The sequence below is a fragment of the Cyclopterus lumpus genome, chromosome 4 (assembly GCF_009769545.1).
Source record: "Cyclopterus lumpus isolate fCycLum1 chromosome 4, fCycLum1.pri, whole genome shotgun sequence".
In the NCBI taxonomy this organism is placed as follows: Eukaryota; Metazoa; Chordata; class Actinopteri; order Perciformes; family Cyclopteridae; genus Cyclopterus; species Cyclopterus lumpus.
The window spans coordinates 11,798,289-11,819,272 of NC_046969.1; the positions used below are offsets into that span (position 1 = coordinate 11,798,289).

At 41.8% G+C, this 20,984-nt stretch overlaps 2 protein-coding genes across 3 annotated transcripts in view; both read left to right on the forward strand.

Annotated features, from left to right (window-relative positions):
• Positions 1-1,168: 1,168 nt before the first annotated feature.
• pgm1 (phosphoglucomutase 1) lies at positions 1,169-9,362 on the forward strand. Of its 2 annotated transcripts, none has more exons than XM_034530742.1 (11): positions 1,169-1,258; positions 3,772-3,934; positions 4,137-4,280; positions 4,493-4,618; positions 4,754-4,944; positions 5,349-5,503; positions 5,637-5,752; positions 5,861-5,996; positions 6,487-6,670; positions 6,860-6,994; positions 8,612-9,362. In XM_034530742.1, exons 2-11 carry the CDS (start codon positions 3,805-3,807, stop codon positions 8,699-8,701), a joined length of 1,407 nt encoding a protein of 468 aa, XP_034386633.1. In that variant the 5' UTR covers positions 1,169-1,258; positions 3,772-3,804; the 3' UTR covers positions 8,702-9,362. The 2 variants fall into 2 exon arrangements, with proteins under 2 accessions (XP_034386633.1, XP_034386631.1); XM_034530740.1 differs by lacking the exon at positions 1,169-1,258 and adding an exon at positions 1,854-2,197.
• Positions 9,363-16,280: 6,918 nt separating this feature from the next.
• ror1 (receptor tyrosine kinase-like orphan receptor 1) overlaps positions 16,281-20,984 on the forward strand; it is a 108,971-nt gene continuing 104,267 nt past the window's right edge. Inside the window, exon 1 of the mRNA XM_034530972.1 lies at positions 16,281-16,386. Within this exon, the coding sequence (XP_034386863.1) occupies positions 16,281-16,386 (106 nt within the window). The remainder of the gene's footprint in view (positions 16,387-20,984) is intronic.

Consider the following 20,984-nt stretch of genomic DNA (forward strand, 5'->3'; position numbering starts at 1 on the left):
AGTTCTTGTGCTTGCAGTCTGTTTCTGTCTGCATGTCACTGCACAGCCAAACTCTCCATATTCTTAATACAGTACGAGGCTGTGGGGATTTGGGTTGGCAGTGAAATGCATTCCTTTGCATTGCTCTCAGGTCAAAACTTTATTTGCCCTTGGCCTTTCCAGTTGAAAGCAGTCTTGACCTCCTATTTATAACTCTTGGGCCATTATTTGCCCTTTGACTTTCTCTTCTGAAACCGTAGAGCCAGCTACGTAAATGGCAAGTGGCATGTGAGATGTATTTAATGTCCTGAGCCCCTGTCTGCTCTTCCTTTCCCAACACAGAAGTTTAGTAATACTTGACTGCTCAGGGCAGTCTGGGTTCAGGGGTTGTGATTTAACTTTCTAATTCATGCTGTAATTTTGTTTATTTCTCTAGAATGTAAAGTTTCATGATCTTCTAAGATTAAAATAATGCCAGTAAATCAACAGTGACAGAAATCGGCTACAGGTAATCAGTCACCTGGCAATAAGATGTAGATTTAGCCTTCGCTATAGATTGATAGAACTGAGAGTAAGTCGACTCTGCTTATATGTTTGTATATACAGCTAGATATCTTGGTTAATAAACAACCGTCACACACAAACACCCCCCCTCCCCCCCATTTTCATCATGGCAGGTCTGACGTTAAACTTTGTTCTGCTTATGATAAACAGACACACTGATGCAACAGGCAAACAACCGTGACCCGAAGTGGACTATTTCACAATATTCTCCGTGTGTTATTCACCCTTTCACTCAAATATAGCATGGTATGGCAACATCTTTCTATATGAGTATGTGAAAGGGTAGCTTTAAATTGTATTATTAGAGAATTCTTAACTTTTTATTTAGATGGTCTAGCTTGTGTTACATGTTGGACAACAAGCCATGCAGTCATTGACCCTTCTGTTCATGGGACTTGACCTTAAGGGTGCAAAAGTTCACGCAAGCATGAATAAATGTGACGCTTCATAGATCCTACACCAGGAAACTGCTGGGTTTTTTCATCTGCATGTCTACGTGGAGATTAAGACATCAATGTCACGTACTATGGGAGCTTGCACAATAAGCTGTGAAAAATGTTCCACAAAGTCCAATTTGAGTAATGGATTCAGGATTGTGACGGTATCAGTCACACTATACAGCAGTTTATAACACTGGTACAATATTTTACAGCTGTGGAAAGTTACTACTGTGGCAATTATTTGTATCTTCTGCTTAACCGTTGCAAGCTAAAGGGTAGGAAATAGGTTTTGAATGTTACAAAAGTATTTACCAACAACGTGCATGTATTTGATTGGCTGTGTTGTGGGGATGAAATTATATTGAGGTCCAGCTAAAATAATTTGCAGATGACGTTTGCCTTGCTGCTACATTTGAGCCTATCTGGGATGAAATTTGCCACGTTGTTATATTGTGTGCATGAATGTATGGATGTGTGATGCATGTGTGTACGTGGTTGCAGCTTTTGTGAACTTGCACTTTTTTTGTTTATATTTTTGCAGTAGACCTATGTAGTGACACTCCTACATTGTTGACTGACTGGTCTTATCTACCGTCTCATCAAATATAGATAAAACATGAAAAACATCTGAAGGTGGTAGGGTGTCATCAGGGGACATGACCTTAGTAAAAAACATGGTTTAGGCCTAGAGTACCATTAGTCCATTAGGTTACCACACTTCCACATTATTCTTTATTTATTTACTGTACATAGACATCTACGTTATATATCCATATAACGCATGTATGAAGCACTATCCAAGTATATCTGTGAAACGTTCATGTTAATTCATGAACACATCCTCCAGAGCCTCTGCTTGCCCTTTAAAAGGAGGAGGCGGGTCTATGAAGGCGTGTACGTGCCGCTGCTCCGCCGCCGCAGTCGCCTCTTCATCTGTCCAGATTGCGGATCACTTGGGGGGGTCAAACATGGTGAAAGTAACCACAGTGAAGACCAAGCCGTACGCGGACCAGAAGCCGGGCACGAGCGGCCTGAGGAAGAGGGTGACGGTGTTTCAACAGAACCAGCACTATGCGGAAAACTTCATCCAGAGCATTATCTCTGTCATCGAGCCCGCCGAGCGCCAGGCTGCCACCGTGGTGGTGGGAGGAGATGGCAGGTTCTTCATGAAAGAGGCGATTCAGTTGATCGTTCAGATCGCCGCCGCCAACGGGGTCAGTGGGAGAAGGACGCGTGTTGTCCGCTGTGTGTAACGTTACTGTTAGCTGGCTACGTTAGCTGCGAAGACACCACGTTAACGTCGAGCTAACGGTGGTCTTCAGTGACGTGCAGTCCAACGGTACAACGACCTACCGTACCGTACCTACACGGTTGTCCTCTGGAGCTTAGCTAGCAAGCTAACGGTTACGATACGTTATTTATAACGCGAAGTCCCAAACACCATGCCTTGTATGAAAACTGCTGGAGCACTTCTGGTATTCCTGTCCCTAATGTCACTTGCTATTCTTTGATATTACACTACTAGGCGTTCAGTCAGCTCATGTTGGGCTGAACGGTGCCATTGACACCCGACTGGGGGTTCCCTGCACCGGCTACGATGCCGCGGTGATCTTTGGGAGAAAGGGCGTGACGAGGACACGGCAACGTGTTGTGCCCACAGGGGGCGTGGCATGCAACGTGCAGCCAGTCACGTTGCCCTGCAAAATGTCTCTAGCATACGTGGGAAAACAGTACATGCAGTGCGTTTGCCTTTTTTTAGTTCATATTCTAAGCATTTTATCATCGTATGCCTGTATCCCAAGTATAGTACATATAAGGGAGTCTCGTCCTATTTGCACAGGACATTATGGTTGCTGTCTCGACTGAACCTGTGGCCTTCTCATGAGATGGCCACTCTGTCTCTTGTGCAACTAGTGCAGAGCAAGGATTAGTAAATGCAGGGTTTGTCAGTGATGCCAGCAGGTTGAAGTTGCACAAAGTTTGACTTTTTTTTTTTTCTCTCCACAAGTGGTCGATGTTGAAATGAAGCAGTGGAGAAACTGGCATTGCCAAAGGTGTGGCACAGACAGAGGCTCTTCTGTTCATATGTTGACACAAAGCAAAACGTTATATGTTTAGAAGGGAAGTCTTGGACGGAGATAGTGACAACATTTTAAGAGTTGTTATCTAAAAGATATACTTATTCCACTATTATGTAACCTCTTGATATGTGTGCCGTAACCTTTAGTAGTTAAGTAATCTAACCTAAAAAATAAAGGTCAAGCAACCAATTTGTCACATGCATTCATATAAGCTACAATACCAGTGGCATGTAATTCTGCTAGTTTCTTTTGTGCATTAGAAATAGTTTTAAATAGAAAAGTAATACATGTGTAGTTCTTAGGCAGTGGCCTCATTTAGGATAATAGTGCCCTGTGGGTGCTGGCCTGGTGCATCCGGTACCTTTTTCTCAACCTCAACCGGGAGAAAAGGCTGTTAGTCGGATGGTTCCTTAATGATTCTCCTAGCCTTATTATTGCAGCGCCTTGCCGAAATATCCTTTAGTCAGAGCCAAGTACATGCATACCAATTACATACTTGCTTGTGAGTGCATATGACTACCTTTGCTACTGTGATTTCTAGGTTGGCACCTATTAAACTCTTAAGAGATTTGGGTTGAGCCCACCAGTTCTTTTCGTCATTTCATACTTTCCCCAAACATTTAGCCAGCATTTTCCTGCGCTTCAGCTTACTCTCCTGACCTGTGTGCACATGTTTGCATTAATTGATGTGCATTATGTTCCTGCAGATTGGTCATCTGGTGATTGGTCAGAATGGCATCATGTCCACCCCAGCAGTCTCCTGTGTGATCCGCAAGGTGAAGGCAGTGGGCGGCATTATCCTCACAGCCAGCCACAACCCCGGAGGCCCCAATGGAGACTTCGGCATTAAGTACAACATCTCCAGTGGAGGTGAGTGAAGACTGCATTGTGTGCGTTCTAGTAAACGTCAGTTGTCACGGGAGTTTACGGACCCAATAATGTGTTGCACTGCAATGAATGAGGAGAAATATGCATGCTATTTAGTAATGTTCTTTTGCCTCATCATCATCTGTATTTTCCACAGTATATCTTTCAGCTCATAATTTCTAACAGCCTTTGTCTTTGTCCCCAGGACCTGCTCCAGAGGGCATCACAGACAAAATATTTGAGATCAGCAAAACCCTGCAGGAGTATCAGATCTGCCCAGAGCTGAAAGCGGATCTTGCCAAGATCGGCAAGCAAATCTTTGAAGTGGACACTTTCAAGCCCTTCACAGGTGTAGTGGCATCGAGAGCAGAGTTCTGAGGTCTCCTGGATCATTTGTTTATTAACAGCGACCTGAAATGTTGTGGAAAATGTTGTTGTTGTTGAAATCCATCAAACTAGTTTGACCAGTTTGTGAAAATGAAAGTTAGGTAGCCACCCGGCATCTTTATCTTAACATCTGCTATCTTTATTGTGCTCTTGTTTCCTCTTTGTTTGTCTCAGTGGAGATTGTGGACTGTGTGGATGCTTATGCTGAGATGCTGAGGGAAATCTTTAACTTTGCCGCACTGAAGGAGCTTCTCTCCGGAGCCAATCACATCAACGTCCGCCTGGATGCTATGCACGGAGGTAGGAAACAGCACAGCTTCAGACTTTTGTGACAGATAAAATAGATTGCATGGATTGTGTGGTTTATTCTTTAGTAATACCCCTATGAGCACAGTGTATTAGTCCCTTTTTTAAAGAGTCTCTCTCTCGTTCCAGTGGTTGGTCCTTATGTGAAGAAGATAGTCTGTGAAGAGCTGGGTTCTCCTTCCAACTCAGCAGTCAACTGTGTTCCCCAGGAGGACTTTGGGGGCCACCACCCTGACCCCAACTTGACCTACGCTGCCGACCTGGTCAACACCATGAAAGGAGGAGAATATGAATTTGGCGCGGCCTTTGATGGTGATGGTGTAAGCAGCAGTTTAATCATACAGTATATTGGGGAGAGGTGACCACTGAGTTGTGAAATTGTTGAACTGGATTCAAATCTATGATGTCAGCTCACATTAAGTTAATAGACTCTGATCTGTAACGTTTTTAATTATTATTTGTTCCTTTTTAATAGACCATAATTAATGGGTTCAGGTGAATGAATTGAATGAAGAGAGTGAATGTTTTTATTTAGCCGTTTTTTATCTATAAAATAAAATAGGGATTCAATTACTTCCAAAAGAAAACCTCAGAAGGCTTTTCTTTCAACTTTCCTTTCGCTAATTAACAACAATGTACTTCAGCTCAGGAAACTACTTTATAAATGTCACTAATCTTGTCTGCTGTTTGTTTCTATTGACCCCTGTTTGTGTCCCTCTTTCAGGACCGTAACATGGTGCTGGGTAAAAACGGCTTTTTCGTGAACCCCTCAGACTCGGTGGCTGTCATCGCTGCCAACTTTACCAGCATCCCATACTTCCAGAAGACTGGTGTCAAAGGACTGGCCCGCAGTATGCCCACCAGTGGAGCCCTGGACAAGTAATAACCACACAACATAACAGCTAAACTAAAGTTTATTTTATTTGATCAACTGAAAAGGTGCAGAACTCACATCAGTTACAGATCAACTTTTTCTTATGTGTTTTGTTGTGTGTGTGCTAATCTGTTCCAGTGTGGCTAAAGCTCTGCAGATGCAGCTGTACGAGACTCCAACTGGCTGGAAGTTCTTTGGTAATCTGATGGACGCTGGAAAACTGTCATTGTGTGGAGAGGAGAGCTTCGGCACAGGTGATTGAATGTCATCATATGTATGGAGAACTCCAGTGAATGAAAGCAGCACCCCCCTTACTCACTCAATCTCTCATCCTCTCTTTTCTCCCTCTGCTAACCGACCAGGCTCAGATCATATCCGTGAGAAGGATGGCTTGTGGGCAGTGCTTGCATGGTTGTCAATTTTAGCTGCCAGGAAACAGAGTGTGGAAGAGATCATGAAGGATCACTGGCAGAAGTTTGGCAGGAACTTCTTCACCAGGTCAGGAATGATCCCTGGAGAGTGGTTTAGGAAATGTGAGCTTCAGTCCAAAATAGGAATACTTCACGTTTTTTGTTTATTTTTTAAAATCAATGTTTGTTGTTTCCGGGACTTTGTTTGGTTGAACAGGTTGTAATAAAACATACTGGGAGGATGCAGGGATATTGGTTGCTCAAATGATACTCTGGCACTCTCTGGTGGTGAATATGAGAACTACAGCACACAGAAGCCCAGAGACAGCATTTCTATTGGTATTTTAAGACACTTTGTTGTATGTATTTTTGTGATTATTGTCACCAAATAATATTCTCCCCCCAAATTTGACAAATAAGGATAATCTTAAAAAATAAGAACTTGCAGGGACCCTCACTCCTATCCCTTCAAAACAATGTCAAAGTGATTATTGTTTCACCTAAAAGCACCAATTGTCTGATGCCAGTTAGACACCAGATTATATTTTTGCATCAACATATTCCAACTTCACATCCAGGTACGACTATGAGGAGGTGGACTCAGACGCTGCCAACAAGATGATCAAGGATCTGGAGACGGCAATGTTCGACCCATCCTTCGTAGGAAAGAAGTTCTCATCGGGTGATAAGACTTATGAGGTGGCTGTCTCTGACAACTTTGCCTACACAGACCCTGTGGACGGAAGTGTGTCCAAAAACCAGGTGAGAGGTAGAGCACATTAAAACTGTATTCTGTGTGCGGCCAGTTTTCCATCAATCAGCAGATGTAGTCTACTACTTTAATGGAAGTCCGTAAGCAGTATCCAGCAGCGTTATTGCACCTCATAATTCTACCTCATGTGCATGTTCATTAATCATAACCTCTTCCCTGTCTTTCTCTGTTTCTCTCAGGGTCTCAGGATGATCTTCTCTGATGGTTCTAGGATCATTTTCCGTCTCAGCGGTACAGGCAGCGCTGGAGCAACCATCAGGCTCTACATAGACAGCTATGAGAAGGACCCCCAGAAGATTTACCAAGATCCACAGGTCAGGACAATAGGGAATAATCCCAGCCAGTTAGATCCAGGAAAATAAACATTCATGGAACCAGCATAAGGTTTTGCTTTCTCTTGAATATATTTAGTTTATGAGATTTCACTGAAAACAAAAAGAGACAATGAGGATATTAATATAGTTTGGCCCCCCCGTCTAGGTCATGGTGGTCCTAAGTTAACTCTCATTGGCCCCAGAACCCTTCAGGCTGGCCAGAATGATCTGTAAACTGCTGGACAGCCAGCTTCCTTTGGGTCTAGCTCTCCAAAAACAAGTTCCAGAGCTTGTATTCAACATGATGATGGAGGTGTTTGGCCAAGTCTTGACAGCTTATCAGGGCCAGTATAAATAAACGGTGTGAGTTCCAACGAGACACCTCATTGAAGTCGTTTTGACTGGTGAGGACAGGGACGTGATGTAGAACAAGAAAGCAAGACAAGACCAAAAAAAAAGAGAGTGAAGGTTTGACGCGAGCCCTTTATCCTCTTCAGTGCTTACACACCATGAACGAACAGATGAGCAGAAACATACTGCCTCAGGATCTTAGCTTGACAGATAAATGGCCAGTGGGTTAGTGGTTCAGTTGGCTGACTTTGGGTCTGTGTGATTTACAAACTAAGATATGAGAAGGTTTTGAAGGAAAGAGGAAACACTTCACAGGATTTCACATTTCTTCCAACAGCAGTTGTTTTGTGATATTCACCTCACAATGGGACCCGGGTTTGAATCCCAGCCTGCATAGGCCCCGCTCTGTTTAAAGGGCAAGTAGAGTCTGGAGGATGTTTTCATGAATTAACATGAATGTTTCACATATAATTGTAGTTTGTGGTAGTTAACACAAAGAACATACTTGGATAGGTCATCATACATGCTTTATATGGATATATAACGTAGAGTTTGCATGTTCTCCCAGTGGTAGCGTGGGTTCTCTCCGGGTTCTCCGGCTTCCTCCCACAGTCTAAAGAAATGCAGCTTAGGTTAATTGATGACTCTAAATTGTCCGTAGGTTTGGATGTGAGCATGAATGGTTGTCAATCTCTATGTGTACACCTGTCCAGGGTGTCAGCTGGGATCAGCTCCAGCGACCCTGAACCGTATAAGCGGTTACGGATAATTGAATGGAAAATAAATATAGTGTAAATTTGAGAATAACTATAATTTTTTGCAGTAACTTTGCAGTTTCTACTGGCCAATAAATTGTTTATTAGATGAAACAAACAATGTATGTGTTATTCAGTGAGTTTAGATGTGTTGATGGGTGGATTTTGTATAGTGATTTATCCCGTTATAGGCGTTGCGTTAAGAAAAGCTTACCATATTAGGGTACAGACATGTGAGACTGGTATCACCAGGGTTTCCAGTTCTAATCTGAGCTTTGTGGGCATCTCTCCAGCCAGTGGGGAAACCGATACAAGCGAAAAATATATATACTTGATCATATTATTGCAAGAAATCCTATCACGCATAATTTGTTTTTAAACAGGAGCTGGGACATTTGTATTATATATTTAATTAAGCTCATAAATGTCTATGTGACAAAAAGCAACACTTTGATGGGACTTTTTAATGCTAATTATATGTTCTGTGTGGTTTTCTTGTCTCTTCGTGCAGGTGATGCTGGCGCCCTTGATAGACATCGCCCTGAAGGTCTCTCAGCTCCAAGAGAAGACTGGACGCACTGGTCCCACTGTGATCACATGATCCCTCTGCCACGCTGCCTCCACTCACCCTTAGCAACAGGATACCTCCGCTCTCTGTGGGGTGAAGCTGGCCTTGAATGCGGTCTTGTTCTTCAGTTCCTGGCCCTCTTAGAAACAGAGCTGGATGAAAAAGGGAAACACAATATGCAGGTTGACACGTGAAACTAACTGAGGAGCTCTTGATTTATCTTACGATGAAAGTTATTCACTGCCATCATCTAATGTTGGACTAGAGTCTGTTTAATATGCTATAAAGTAGACAATTGGCCTGAGGTGTCCGATAATTTATCTGCGAGGCAGTGAGGCATTGTCACATATTAAGAGTATTGTGATTTAAGAAAACAAAATTCAAAGATTCAAAGTGGGCTGAAAAACTTGATTGGAGTGTGCCTCGTGTAATTTCTAAAACCATGTAATTGTCCAGATCTGTTCCTGAACCATATCATTAAATGAAGAAACTGACCATAAAACAGCAATTTGGGGCAACCTCACCCCGCATTTCCCTGACCGACCTGGTGCCTTCCCCTCACCCCTGTTCTCCAAAACCATCAAATAGCCTCTCAACCTGAACCATGATCCACAGCTGAAGCCTTGAAAACTAACACATCCACAATGAATAAAATAACCTAAAAATAAAAGAAGTACTGTGGTTATGTTTGAAATCTTTTCATGATTTTTCAAATGTGGATTTCTGTCATAGACGCAGCACAAAAGTATTTATAGATACTGAATATTTTCTTCAAGAAACCAGCTGGTGCTTGACAAAGTGTTCGGACTGAAACAGGAGTGTGTGGGGTGGTATAAATGATACTTTTTTTTCACCTGTGAAATTATTCTAGATAAATGCAAAGATCCTGTCTTGTATGCCAAGTTGTAGGACAAGCCTCTAGGAGAATAAAGTGCTTTGAAAAAGTCAATGCCTCTCCAAAGACATTCCTGAGGCGAGCAGAGAAGCATTAAGTGATGAATTCTCTCCCTCCCTCACCAGTCTCCTTGTGTAATGAGATGTCACCTTAATCCTGATTAACGATTAGAGTTATAACGTGTTGGGGGGATCCCACAGGCTATATCTAAAGACAAACATTCAAGAGATGAAATATATTTTTCCTTCTTACTACTTTTTAAATGCTTTGAAATGTTTTTGTTTTTTTTACACGAGAAACAGGAGAATAATGTTTGAGACTCTACAGGTACTTGATTGGTGTTAACCTTTTCCTCACATAACTCTCATATCTGGACAGAATATGGCTACAATTTAGTTAATAGTGAGGCTGGAAAATCAGGTGTCCCCGTACACACTTGGTGTTTCTCTCTGAACACGAAATGCGAAATTGGCCTCAATCATAGATCGCACATTTTCCGCCAATTTCTGTCATGCATGTCTGTGTCATTCATACTGATGACACAATCAGCTCTACCTGTTTGCACTTTGCCCCCCTCCCCAAAAAAACACATGGTACCAAGTAAAGTTTCTAAGCTGGAACTAATTGACCATTCAAGTTTTATTTTCTCACAGATATTTGAAAAGTTTGATGTATGACAAAGTTACGTTACTGCTATTTAACCTTTCTAGTAATTTTACTGACACAAGCTTTCAGACACATCAAACGGAATTGTCGACCATGAAGAGCTGAATCCGAATAAATGTTTCCAATCTTTTATCTGTGTTTACGTTAAGATTGAAGATAGGGCTTTTAAGGACAGCCTTCAAAGGCACAATCTGTGGCATTTGGGATGTATAACTGCTCTACAGTTCCTCTCTAGTCCCTTCGGAGTCACATTAACAGGGTGGAAACTTTTTCATGCTGCATTGTTCAGACCCTGTCAGGCTGACATAGTGCAATACATAATGTGTTCCTCTTGTTCGTCTCGTAATGGCATACAGGCTGTATTTGGATTGGCTGTCATTACATCTGGTATTCACAATAAGGCTTACATTAAGCTGGCATGGTCCGCAGCTATTAGATGTCCAAATGGCTTTCTCTGGAGCTGGCATGGAGCCTTGTGTTTTTAGAACGGTGTGTTCGTTGCTCTCCTGCAAGAGGGCAACGTGGTGGACAAAGACATCATTCTTAAAGTAGTCAAATAAGGACTCAGGAAAAGGCTGGGGTTCTTTCTGAAAGTCTTTTCATTTGCTTGTGCACAATGTTCTGTATTAAGTGATAACAGTATTAGAGATTGGAAAAGAGAAGATTCTGTCTAAATTAAGTATGCCTCTCCCAAACTCAATTCCAATTTAATGTCATTGCTGGAGAACTTAAATGGCCATCAGGAGGCCAATGAGTATCGCATAATTGGTCGAGAACACCACACACGGCATTCATCTAGTCACCGGATCACCAAAGAAACATTGGTGTTGTAAATTAACAAAACAATCCCTCAGCTCAGTCAATTATCTTCAAACCAAATGCAATTAATCCCTCGAAGATTCAGAGGTCTCTCCGATTTCCTTACAAAAAGATGATTCCTCCCACCAATACGGTACCTCAACTTCTCTAAAGTGACAACATCAGATATCAGAGATTTCCACAATTGCACAGGAGATGAATCCCCTTTGTCATTATAGCTCTTAATGCTTACATTAAAATACATTTAACTGTTTCTTTGCGTACCTTTAAAGAATCCAGTATACATAGTAGGCATAAGAGTTAACTGAAGAGCCGTTGTTGCCGAGACTTTAAATCTGGTACTGCACCCTCCACTGATAACTCTGTTATCCATCAATATCGTAGGCTAAGGGCATTCCATAGATACGTTTTCTTTAATAAAATCCTGAAGCTAAAACTAGTGTTTCACACAGGTGGGTCCTTCTTATCATGTTGATATTGTGCGGTAATATATTACCTAACAAAGTTACAATTTGTCAAATTACTTTGAATCAATCAGACGCTTTGCCCAGTTGGTAAACCAACCACAATGGATCACCTGAGATCCATAGTCAGGATTCACCAGAACAACCCTGAGCATGTAACCTACTCTACTTTGATCAAATGTGTCCCATTGTTGTGATCCAGCTGAGAAATACACCTTATGTTTTCTTTATTAATCATTGAAAAGTTCACCCTACTAATTAATCAACAGTGGGAGTATTTAACTAATGTCACATTACCAGCCCAACTCGTTCTTCTAACTAACCTAATTGCAATCCGATGTTGCCCTGCCACTTGCGTGCTCAATAAAAACACATTCCTGGATGTACCGGTGGCTAACGTCACGTTAGCTAACCAACTCAGAAGACAAGTAGCGAAATACGACAACTTTAGGTTTAACACAGGGCATATTCCTACTCTTTTGTGGTTGCCAACCACCTCAGACTTGCTCCTTCACCACCACCACCACCCAAGCCAACACATTCTGGACCAGTTTGTCCTCTGAATGAACAACCAACTAATTAAGAACACAAACGAGCTAACAGTACTTGAGTGTAGGAGGCTATTAGTAACTGTCATGTAAAGTTAAGTAAGGTTTCTGAAAGGTTTTGAATAAATCTTAGGAAATAGGATGCTTTTGCAGTGTTACATGTTTGTTCTGTAAAACTGTGTCAGTAACATGTTGCCTGCTCACGATTTCCCATTATTGTAATGCATGGAGACTAGACTATTGGCCTGGAAAGTCCCCCCCCCTCCATCCTGCATTTGTTGTATATTAGCACTGGGTTCAGTATGCTCAAAGAGACATCCTGTGGGAATAGAGTAACAGTTCAACGGGCATTTGAAAGGTAAGCCTGTAAAGATGCAATATGTTAGCACAGACTTAAAACTCTGATTTTGACAGAGATGGTGGTTGGACTGGCGGATGCAAAGGATGCAGTTAGGCCAATATTGTCTGTCAGCCATTTAATGATGTCTTAACTGGGACGGAAATTCAGTTATCCGCTGATTGAAGAATGTGCAAAATGCTAGCACATTTTCAGACGATGGCAAGGAAAATCAGATTGAAACCCAAATGAAAGTCATCTGAGGATGTGAAGGGAAAGAGACAAAGAGAAAGTTTTGGAGAAACATTTTTTTTAAAGAATACTGAGTAAATGTGGCAGAAAGGCCATCATCACCTTCATCCTTTCTTTCTCTTTTATTGACACAGACATTTTTGCCAACTTTGAAACAAAGGGCCTCCCTGTCCATGTGCTGTGGGCGCTGGAGAAAGCCTTAGGGATCGGCTCTTCAAAGAGACCTTCAGAACCCTAATCCACTTCACCATGAAAGTTATATGACTTTCACCATTCATGGTTGCAATTTTAATAATCATATCCTACTTTAGGCAAAATAAAGTCGATAAACATCAAGGAGGAAAAATAGGCCAACCTCAGAAATAATCTCAGTACTTGATCGGTCTTCTCCCTCCAAAACCCCATCCTCTGACGGTCTTTATTATAAAGTAAACCAGTTAAATTCATTTGGCTGCTTAAACAGGAAATGTAAAGGGCGCCTCAGTAAAATAATGCCGCTGACATGTGATGTACATCACCTCACACGTTTCTCCAAACTGCAATCAGTCATGCCCAATTTCATATGGTTTGACAGTTATTTAAAGTTCATTTAGAAGTTGCTCTCCATGTGATATCACTGGAGACCAAAAGCCCTTTGTTTTGTTGATTGAAATATGCAATCATATACATACCACATCTGCACACGCAATCTCACACACTTTTGGTGTGACTCTTGTGACTCGCTGCAGTCCAAAAGAAGTTCAGATACCAGAACAACAAGCACTCAAACCGCGAAAGGTCTTTGAAGTTCTACACCGCAGTCTCCAGACGTTATACTTAAGAGTGCACATATTTTCAGTGTTAGGGCCATTTCACTCACAATTCAATTTAATCAAGTAGAAATGTATTCATTAAAACTTTTTACAAAATCACAACCTCCTGCATGAAGGAATTGTTATGTCCAACCCCTTTAAGGGAGACTGAAACCTCAATCATCATTAGCAAATGAACTGCAGTCTCTATTTACATGTTGAATTGCTTGAATTGACCGCAGCCCTGGTTTTGATCAGACCTTTGGCAGCTATCAAACTGCTGCTTTGCATCCCTCAACTCTCATAATCACCACTTTCTTACATTTCCTTAACCACTCAAGTAACAGTGGGCCAGGGACACTGCAAATATGTATTCACAGAAAACAGTAATTCTTTAACCAACACAGAAGCCTGCTGACATTTTTTTAACAGGAAGTTTAAGGTTTTAATCCCCCCCCCCCCCCCCCCCCCCCCAACACACACTAGGACACAACCGTATCCTATCTAATAGTTTGCAGGAACCTTGTTCAGTGTTATCTCTCAACTCCGGTTAGCAGCATCTCTCCAGGGATGACTGAGTACGCAGGGAGAGGAGGGGAAGGAAGGTTTTGATTAAAAGTCCTTAGTAGCGGGCTTGGACCATGTCCGGAACCCCCGGGGCCTGACAAGGAGCAGGGATAACAGAGGTGAAGCCCTGGCACCTGTGAGCAGCCCGCTGCACCCTCCCTCAGATCTTAAATTGAAAATAATCCAGTCTAAAGCATTATTCATTCATGCTATATCTGTTCTCTGTAACTGTTAAATCAAAACATACTTCAGAGAGGATGATAGTTCCCTCTAATGAGCAGGGGGTCACAATATGGGAGAACCGGAGATGCTAAATTGCAACCATTCTTTTCCTGCCCCGGTATTAGTCTGTCAAAGTGCTCTGTGTGTGCAGACACACATGCAGAGACAAAGTATGTGTCAAAATCCAGAAGTGAGTGGAGTAAAATGAAACAAGGTGCGTAGTTATAGAGGAGAAGGTGAGGTGGGTTAATAATACTGTAAGGTTCTGGAATTAATTATTGTATAAAGGTGTGTGTGTGTGTGTGTGTGTAGTGTGTCTGCAGACGCTATTGTTCAGGGCCAAGAAACCTTATTCTCCTTTCTTTACATTTCCTCTTTCTTTTCCTTCCTTCATCTGTCTCTTTGTGCATGGGATGCTTGGATGGAAATGAAGTTCACTTTTGAGTTAAACATTTGGATATGGTTTTAATATCGTCTAGTTATTATAAAACAGTAGTCACCCCATGTCACGTGATCATCTGATAAGGTCCAAATGGATCATCAGATAATCTAGGGCCATTAACAGTTGTTTATTAATTCACCTAAATTTGGTCTGTGTTTGAGTCAAATGAGAATGTGTGTCGTTGAAGACGGGCCTATTTTTATATGCTTGGGTAAACCTGTCACAGGTAAGAGTACAGTATAGTACAACCCAATGACGAAACATTCTTTCAATATTATTCAACAAACTAGATATTAGGTGGCAAAATGTACAGTGAGGCAGAAAAGAAAAGTGTAGTTTTTATGATAGTAAAATGATGCAGAAGATGCAGAAAGGCTGAGCCTGTAAAGGAATATTCTTGGAAATGTCATGAGCGTGATAATGTTCAACGTGTAAGGCCATGCTGAATTCACTATTCATGTTCCCAGATTTTTTTATTGGAGAATATTTTCGTGCTTGTAAATACTGAACCTCGTAAATCAAAGTGTACCAGAGACGGCCCCAAAACAAAGTGTCTGCTTAGTGCCACTCAGCCTACAGAGGACTGAGAAGCTTTCATTTCAGTTACTTAATTCCTTTAAGGCATTTAAAGATACACTCTCTCATCGTGTTGTCAGTAGCATATCCTCAATCCATCTTGTACTAAATTTGAAAAAGAAAAGTCACACTTTATTGTACCATTGTATCATGCCATTTCCCTACATTTGCAGTGACTTTATCAGGTTTTATTACTTTTTGTCTTTGAGTCGTTTAATTGTCTTAATTGGTAGTTAATCATTGATATGAATAGTTGCAAATGCTACATTTACTGTTACATTTAACCAGAAAAAAAGAGATTAAAATGAATTATTGACCTGAGACAAAGTAGTTGACGAAACCAATCTCTCCATAACATTAATTCAGTTGCTGTTCTGAAGCTTTCAATAGTATCACAAGGCATTCTCTGCAAATGGAGTTTTCCCAGTTGGAATTATAGATTTCCACATTTCCATTTGTCCCGGGACTTCTCCTCCATGTTGGCTGTGAAGTCAAGATTGAAAGTTCCTTCTTGACTATGGAAACAGTCCACCGATTAGTAGCTGTTCTGCAGCTTTGGGAGAAAAAAAAAATAATCATCTTTCTAGTGGACCCCAAAAAGGTCGTGAACACGCTCTCATGTCACGTCTCTGTCCCCTGTGACAGTTCCTGTAGTGAACACAGGGTGGCGACACGTGGCTAATCAGAGCCATGTGGCTCCTGTGGGCACAAGTCGTCCCAGTGAAGTTTGCAGGAAGGATTGCGCTCAGTTGAAGCGAGAGACCGAGGAGGGGAAAGTGTGCTGGGCTCCAGCGAGGAGGACAGAGGCAGAAACCAGGCGGGACGGAGACGACTTTCATCCAGACTCGCATGTTTCTCGGGGTTTTGGCTACGCTTTGAAAAGAGCGGCTGAAAACAAGAGCACAACTTACCAAGGCACTTTGAGTCGTGCACTATTTTTAATTTTTTTTTTTTTTTTGGAAGGGCTCGAAATTAAGTCTTGAGTGCAGTGGATGTGAACAGCGGACGAAGGTTTAACACAGAGCCCGGAGGAATGTATGCAACTCGGGCCGCGTCGAGCCAGCGTCTCTGGAGATGTCCAGCCTGCGCTCTGTGGATCGCCCTGCTCCTCCAAAGTGTCCCGGACCTGAGCGCGTCTGGTGAGTCTCAACACACTCTTCTCTCTCCCCCCCACCCTCTTCCTCCCGTCGCGCTCGGTAATCATTCCCGTCTCTCCTCTGCTTCCCTGCTGGCCTCACTTCATCTGCGGTTCATCACAAGCGCGCGTGAATCCAACGGTGCAATACATCAACCTGTGCCAAAGGTTGTGTGGGGACTGTTGGCATGTGCCTGTTTGTTTGGCATTTTATTGACTTTATTGCACTTTAAACGCACTTTTAAGTCATCCGTCATTGTGTTCACGTCGGCTCTGTATATTTTAAGGGCACCCTATTGTCTTTCGCAGCTGAAATAATCTCATGAATGTCCTCAAACTGTTTTATAGAGCAGAGCTGTTTGCCATCATTCAGCCTCCCCTCTCATGTAAATGATCGTTGGTTTTCAGATTATCGTCCCATTGTTATTGGGAAAGCCTCTGCACGGGGAAAGACTCTCTATTGGCTGACAATAGGGGGTCTCAACTAGTCAGCTGGAGAGCTATTGTGCCCCAATCCAGCCCGGCAATGCTTTAGGTCGATTTAAGGATAAGAGATGCATAACATGTTAAGGGAAAACAATTATTAAGCATTTAGGTTTGAGTGATGGTAGGAGAGTAGCCAGTGGCTGTTTTAGGCATAAGGATGCACGGGCAATTTTATCGAAACATAGGCCAGCAAACAGTACTTCAATGTGTCTTAATTGCCTCTAACAAAACACTAAAATACATCATTGTATGTGTCTGTCCCATGGGGATTGAAAGTAAAGAGTTAAATAATAATAATAATGTCTCCACTGCCTTTTACTGTTTGTTGTATTACCATCTTAGAGAAAGGATGGCCTGATGGTTTATGTAACTGGATTTTGGTTGACTAATTTAAGTATGATTGAATTCTGTTCTAATTGTTTATGAAGCCGATTGTGGAAAGCACTTAAATATTTTCTGTTCTCCGGCTTTTGAGTGTATTGCGAGTATAAAACAATCCTCCCCGCAGTGATGGGTAGTGATGAATTATCTCCGGATGGCTTTTTGGGGGGTTTGTTTGGATTATCTCTGTCCTCCTTAAATGCCTTTGGCTTTTATTTGCAATGGAGGTGTATATAATATGCTACTTTGGGAGTAACGCTTTCTGCTATGGCCCTTCTCTTGCCATCATTTCCTCTATCTTTTTTCTTATCTCTTTCTTGCTCTGGGACAGGGAGGAATGCTAATCCACATTACTTAACTGGATAAATTAGCTATAACCTCCTCAAATGCAGTTTCATGATTGAATATATTGTAAAGGCTCCTACTTTATATGTGGAAATGACTCCCACAGTTTGACGTCAAAATCTACTGAAAAAAAACAACTCACTGTTTTTCATGAAGCAAAACTGATTCACTTTTGCTCTCCCTCCCACTGGTTTGAAACCAGAAAACTAGTGAAAAGCTTCAACTGCTGCCACTCATAAGGTCATCTACAGCTGCTCTGTGCAATGACTATGATAGTGACCTTTTCTGTACATTTAAATAATTGTAGCTCCACAACCTTAATGGGCATGGACAAGAAAACAATGGCCTCTAACTGCTTTGTACTTCCATTGCATCCACAAACGTGACTTGCTATTTACTGCCAATAAAAAGGCTCCAGGATATGTTAGCAAATGATAACACTGGGAGACTTGTCTCTCCCTGGGCTTGCGTAATGGTCAGAGATGAACACAAGAACAGTGTGGTTCAACTGGACTCCATGTGAAGAGAAGAGTGCAGTGCCATGTGATCAGTGCATATACAAATGGCTGTATTTTAGAACATGACATGGAGGAAATGGAAGGGCCCGGCTGTCTGTCTTTATTTGCTCTTGTCTGTAATACTGGTCAATCTACCAGCGTCCGAGGTCAGAGGTCACTGGTCTGTCTCTGTGGTTCAAATGTCAGCCATTTTCCAGGAACAATCGAGACTTCCCCTGGCCACAGGAACGGCAATTTGTTGACATGGCAAAGGATGTATAAAACCAACAATATATGCATGTTATAGTTTTTGAGAAAACCGTATGTACTCTCCGCTGCTTAGAATACCTGAAACTTCAGGACAATTTGCTCACTCAATGTAATCCACATCACAAACATGCCATGGCCCTTAATTATTTTTAAAAGTGCAACACTCTTTCTTCATATACATTTTTACAAAGTTTCTGATTAATGTCGAGAAAGGGACAATGGGTTTGTACTAAAACATGAGTTTGTGAACTTTAATCTGCCCTAAGATTCTTCCCTGTCTCAACCAGAAACCGCTTAAGCATCACTATTAACCCTGAAGGTGCTGTTCTAAACAAGAAGAAGGCAGAACCGATCAGGAGATTTCATTCTTGTAGGCAACGCTTCACTTGAAAATCACACCCGTCCTCCTCTGAATGTCTTTTCCAAGCATTTGCGCACAATAGGAAAAACTTAAAAACCCACATGAATGTTGACATGGCCTCACAATTCTTTTAACATTTTCCAGCAAGAATCTATTTGTGCCAACTGGATATATTCTTAATCACATAATCTAAAATTTAACCCAGGCTTTGCGGCATGGAAAGCAGATTTCTTCTGAAACACGGGAACAATCGGATTACCACAGTACAAGCAAAAGCACCTTTTTGTTTTAAACATAAAATAGGTGCAGCACCTTTTTAAAATAGTCACTATGATTATGTCTGGCCGCCCCTGCCCTTTAGCTCCAAAGTAATAATCTGTGCCATGTTCATAAAAATAAATTGACGGCAATGTTTTACAACTATATAAACTGTGTATATGTTTCTGAACATAGGACATTCACCTCTAGACATAAAAGGTCCTGTGCAGGGCAGCGGCTATGTGAAATCTGTTTAGAGTTGCATTTAGCCTTTTAATAACACTCAGGGAGGCTATAAATCATGTTGGCTGGAACTGCCTCAGTCCCGTTTTCAACAGGACACACTGTTGACACTAAAGGCACTTCACCCCTGGAAAAAAAGTCCTCGGTCCTGGAGACTGAGTGTGTAGGAGCTTGTCCTACTCTCCCTACTACTGGGGTATCTTTCTGTGCTGTCATATTTCTTCTGGTATTTTCTTCGACTCATATTAATGGTTTTGCGGTTTACAAGCGTCCTTGTAAAATGAATGCAAGTCAGCCGCTCCCTGTCGTGATTTATAGTTTGCTCGGTGCTTTTCATCTGCAATATTGCTGTAATTTCTCCTTTTTATGTGTGACCATATTGAGTTTATCAATACTTTATCCAGATGCTCTCGGACATACTAGGCCCCATCGTGGTCTGAGTGGTATGTCTCTTTCAGATAGATGATTCTTCTGTCTAAAACTCAACTCCCACTCTGCACAGTGCACACTACATTAACTCCGGCATCAAGTGGTGTGCATCCCTAAAAGCTTTTGGCAGACACAGAAGAATGTGGCAGGAACTGTATGTGTGAAACAGATGTATGGTCTTTTTCTGGTTTCATTATTATTGTTTTGGACAGTTCAACTCCATTTTGAGCGTGTGAAATGGGCGAAGCAGTGCACATTAACTTAATCAGGACATAGCCATAAATCATACGCTCGGACTCTGTTTTATGTCTCTGGTTTAAAACATTGGTGTGTAAACTACGTCGTGCACTGGCAATTACCTACTTCCCACTCGTTATTAGGCACATGTGTTTGCCAAGGCCTCAGTGTTGCCATAGGGCAAACTGTGTGGAGAATATTGTGTGCTAATTGTTTAACTGACGTACAGCCAGCGGGGATTTGCTCTAAGTGAAATAAAAAGCATCAGGATATCAAATAACTTGGTCAGCTTTTTTTCCTTGTCTTGTGTAGACCTTCTCATCACTTTCTCATTGTGGTTGTTGTTTCCCAAGCAGGACTACCTCATTGATGAGTACAACGTTTAACAAGATATGAAGTTTCCATATGATGTGTGATGCCAGTGACTGGTACAGTGTTTTCCCATTGAGTTGCTGGTTGGAATGTCCTGATAACATGACGTCAAGACTTGGTTGACAGAGGTATGTTGGAAGGAGAGCCTGATTTAAGTTTTCCATTTTGGTTTCTGTCTGCTCTCTGCAAAGGCCTTTCTGTGAATGATAAGAAATGTAAATGTCCCGCTTTTGCGTAACTTTGGCAGAAGAATGCTCCTATTTCTACAACTCGTACTCTGTGGAGCGTTCTGGTTCTTTAGTGGTCAGAGTCCCTCTGAGAGGCAGCATTTAATCAACGGCTAAACACCGGTCACTTAGATCTTCTTTGCAGGCGTTTGATAAAGTTTCTGCCACGACAAACTAGCCAAGCGTGAAACCCTTTTTCCTGCAATTCACTGTCTGCACAGGAGTTCATTGTGTTGGAGAGATATAAAAAAAAAAAAAAACCTTGTCAGGGTTCAAGGAAATGCAGAGCCGGATTAACAAAAGGAACAGAAAACATTGGTTCAAGTTTTAGTGCTGCAGTTGAGAAGCCAGTGTGTCGAGGACAGTGTGGCAGTGTGGCAAAAGTGTATGCTATATTAATAGACTCACATATATATTTCCCCCATTTCTGCACATCAGACTACACATTATATAGCTTTCTATAGATTATTTTCTATGTTGATGTCTTTCGACTGCT

What these genes read in the sequence shown, in the direction of transcription:
- pgm1 (XM_034530740.1), top strand. Translation starts at nt 1,868, where the DNA reads ATGAAGGCGTGTACGTGCCGCTGCTCCGCCGCCGCAGTCGCCTCTTCA. An exon ending in CGGCCTTTGATGGTGATGGT is followed by an intron (nt 4,945 to 5,348) that starts GTAAGCAGCAGT and finishes TCCCTCTTTCAG; the next exon opens with GACCGTAACATGGTGCTGGG. An exon ending in AGATTTACCAAGATCCACAG is followed by an intron (nt 6,995 to 8,611) that starts GTCAGGACAATA and finishes CTCTTCGTGCAG; the next exon opens with GTGATGCTGGCGCCCTTGAT.